General features: G+C 58.3%; 1 protein-coding gene across 1 annotated transcript; it reads right to left on the bottom strand.

The window, feature by feature from the left end:
* Window positions 1-1,515: 1,515 nt before the first annotated feature.
* Window positions 1,516-2,902, bottom strand: LOC123255837 (B-cell lymphoma 6 protein-like; the record flags this gene model as incomplete). Its single annotated transcript, XM_044684567.1, has 3 exons — window positions 1,516-1,657; window positions 1,760-1,890; window positions 2,536-2,902. Coding segments are annotated over 3 exons (640 nt in total), but the record flags the coding sequence as incomplete, so codon positions are not given.
* Between the last annotated feature and the right edge of the window lie 708 nt (window positions 2,903-3,610).

Here is a 3,610-nt window from a genome sequence, read left to right as displayed (position 1 = left end):
TGTTAATTGTTAAAAGCTGCTAGAAGTTTTCTTTCCTCTGGCTTAAAGGGATAATATAAGTTTACAACTCTACTATATTCTCATTAAAACTTAAATTATTAAAAGTTGCTGTCTTAAAAAATAAAATATTTAAAAAAATAAAAAATAAAAAAAAGGAAAAATTGCTGTCTTATTTTGCAAAAACCCCTACTTTAACCCGTACAGTAGACTGAAAAAGATTTGTCCAATTTAAGTGCATTCATTTTGTGGTATCAAGGCGAGTACTCATTGATTGGGGAGGGGGGGGGTAAAAAAAATCCTGGTGCCTGGATTTAACAGAGTCCTATGGTGCCATAAGGAAAGCTCAATATGCAGGGCTTGGCAACACAGCGGAATGCCTATATGAACAGATACAGAGCCAAGTAAGCTGAAACAAAACAATTTTAAAATGGCCGGCCTAATGCAGAGAGAATCGAAGGCATCGTCTCTCAGATTACTGCATGGACCAGTCTTGACTGAAGATCTGGTCATGACGATGCCAGTTAAGTGGATAATGAATGTTTGTTGACTGATTCATTCAGTGGGAAGATGGCAGACATCGGGGGTGGCTTAAGGCCTCCCCCATGACCACATGTGGTTTTCTTTATAACTAATAGCACCTCATTGGCAGGTGGGGGGCCACGTCATAGGGAAAGGATGGTGACGTTTTCAAAAAGCATCAACAAGACCACATCTTGCAGGGTTCGAGAAGTAAATTCAAAGACTCCACTCTTGGGAGTCCACGGCAAGACCAAATCGTGATGGAATGGAAGTGCTTGGGGTCAGGGGCTCTGTCCCTCCTGTCTGTCCATCTCGGGGCCCAGCAGGGTGCCTCGCACATAGTAGGGGTTTAATAAATGCTGTCACTTGATTGCTTATTAATTGACTGACTCCTCATCACGCTCTCCTTTTTCTCTAGACAACATCCGTCTCCAAGTACCGAATGGAGGTTTGGAGGACTCGAGAGTGCTCTGACATCTGGCCAAGACCACTTCCATGCTTGGTTTCATGACTGTCAGACAAATGGGGCTGAGCCAGGGGGCCGGCAGGGCTGTGTCCATCCTGATGGACAATCTCTGGACCTTGAGAACAGGCCCTCCCCGGGGGGATCCCCTCCAAGGCCAGAAGAGGGGCTGGACAAAGCCCACAGAGGGCCGCTGAGGCCAATTCTGTGATCCGCAGAGCCGGGGCGGACCGTGTCCTCTGGAGCCAGCTGCCCTGTTCTGAATTTGGCCAGACCCTCCCAAGTCCGGGGGTTCTCAGGGGGCTCATGAACGTGGATGAAGGAGAAAATGGCCTCTTTGCACCCGCCTTTGGTTTTCTGGCTGTTTTTAGCTTTCTGAGTGTATTTTCTGCCTTTAAAAGCCTTGAGAGGGTCCTCGACACAAAGCAGTTGCAGGACTTCTGGACACGAGGCTCTTCCCCGGGGAGGCAGCTCCGGGGTCCCCCCCTCCCTCCCTCCCCCAGAAAGCTCGCCCGGCAGAAAGAACGACTCACGTACATGGTAGGGCTTTTCTCCCGTGTGGATGCGCAAGTGGCTTTTGAGGGTCTGCAGGTGCCGGAAGCGGGTGCCGCAGATCTCACACGGGTAGGGCTTCTCGCCGGTGTGGATGAGCACGTGGGCACGCAGGTGGGCCACCTGCCAGGGAGGAGGGAGGGACGTCAGCGAGGGCCGCCCCCGACGGAACCCCGAGAGAGGGACGGACGGACGGAGGCCCCCCCAGACAGGCCCTCCACTGACCTGCACGAATCGCGCTCCGCAGGTCTCGCACTTGTACGGCTTCTCCCCAGAGTGGATGCGGGTGTGAGTCTTCAGGTTGGCCGGCCGGTTGAACTGGGCGCCACAAATGTTGCACCGATAGGGTTTTTCCCCTGCGGACGAAGGGAGGAGACGGCGCGGTGAGGGGGCAGCCCCCCGAAAGGAGCACGTCCCAGTGGATGGAATCCCGGGGGAAGGGGGCCTCCCAAGGGAAAGGCCAGCCCTCCAGAGGTGGCTCCCTGCAGGGAGAGGGGCACTGAGGAGGATCAGAGGGTCTTGGAGGCCCTCATGGGAGACATGAGCAGCCTGAAGCCCCGACGGGACATCAGCACCAGCCCTCTGGCCTACAGAGGAGCCAACGGAGGCCAAAAGGCACTCAGGCGCCCAGGCTGGGCCTCTGACCGCCACCAAGCCGGCTACCCTCCCGGGGCCCCAGCCTCTGCCATCAGCTGCCTAGCCTGCCGGGCCGGGCCAGGAGGTCTTGGGGGGCGAGGCAGTGCCGGCCCCCCGAGTGGCTGCAGTCCCCCGGGATGTCACCAGGGTCAGGGGGGACCTCAGAAACCTGGCCTGGCCTCTAGCTGGCCTCCCCCGCTTAATGCCCCAGCTATGGGAGGCCCCCTCCCCACAGGCGTGGGCACCCAGGACAGGCCCCCCCTTGAGGCTCCCAGCTCCCCTGCTCCTTGGCCCCCCCCCCGGGGCTCCTGGTTCCCCCCAGGCCCTCCCCCGGGCCGCACGGAGCGCCGTCTGAGCAGCCGTACCCGTGTGGACGGTCTTGTGGCTGGCGAGGTTGCCCTTGTAGCGGAAGGAGGCCTGGCAGCGGTCACATTTGTAAGGCTTGTCGCTGTGCGTCTGCAGGGTGTGCCTCTTCAGGGACGCCTCCTCCGAGAAGCGGCAGTCGCACTCGTTACAGAAGAAAGCTCCGTTTTCTAGGGAGGGGAAGCAGGGAGGCTCCGGGTCAGGAGGAGGCTCAGGGTGGCTCCGCTCCAGGCACCCCCAGACAATCCGGCCCCGAGCGGGGCTCAGAGGACGGGGAAGGGAAGGCAGGAGGCACAGCCGTGCGGACCCTCGCGGACCCTCACGCTCCAGGACAGCTCGAGAAGAGCAAGTAGCACCGCGGGCTGGGCTCTAAAGGTAGCAGCCCCGGACGAGAGTGTCTGGCCCGGGCTCTGGTGGCTCTCGGGACGTCCTCGGGGCACACCGGCACCTTCTCCGATTTTAATAAGTGACCTGGCCAGGGTCACACAGCCAATAGAGATTAGAGCTGAAATGGGAACCTTCCTGTGTTCGAGGGTCCCTCCCTCCCCCGGCCAAGGCACCCAACACTGGCCCGACGTGGCCCTTGAAGTCCAGAAGGGGAGGGGGCGAAGGAAGAATGGCGGGATGCACCACTGCAGGGCCACGGCCACCCTCCTCCTTAGTGGGCCGGGAGACCGGCACCAGAGAGACCCCGACTATTTTACAGGGGGGCCGGGGACGATGGGACGAGGACAAGAACCCTCAGGATCTCCTGGACCTGAAGAGCCTTCAGGAGAGCCGGAGAGGCTCCCATCAAGCAGTGCCCCCAAAGCAGCAGAAATGGAAGACAAATGTCCCAGAGGAGGAGGGAGAGGAGGGAGGAAACGGGAGGAAGGCAGCTGGGGATGAAAGCAGAGAGGAGGAGAATGGAGGAGGAGGAGGAAGAGGAAGAGGAAGAGGGGGAGAGAGGAGAGGGAAGAGGAAGAGGGAAAGGGGGAGAGAGGAGGGGAAGAGGAGGAGAAGAGGAAGAGGAGGAAGAGGAAGACAGGGAGAGAGGAGAGGGAAGAGGAAGAGAATGGAGGAGGAGGAGGAAGAGGA

The sequence above is a fragment of the Gracilinanus agilis genome, unplaced genomic scaffold (genome assembly GCF_016433145.1).
Source record: "Gracilinanus agilis isolate LMUSP501 unplaced genomic scaffold, AgileGrace unplaced_scaffold52913, whole genome shotgun sequence".
NCBI classification, from domain to species: Eukaryota; Metazoa; Chordata; class Mammalia; order Didelphimorphia; family Didelphidae; genus Gracilinanus; species Gracilinanus agilis.
Note: the sequence above shows the minus strand (reverse complement) of the source record. Positions and strands in the feature narration are given on the sequence as shown.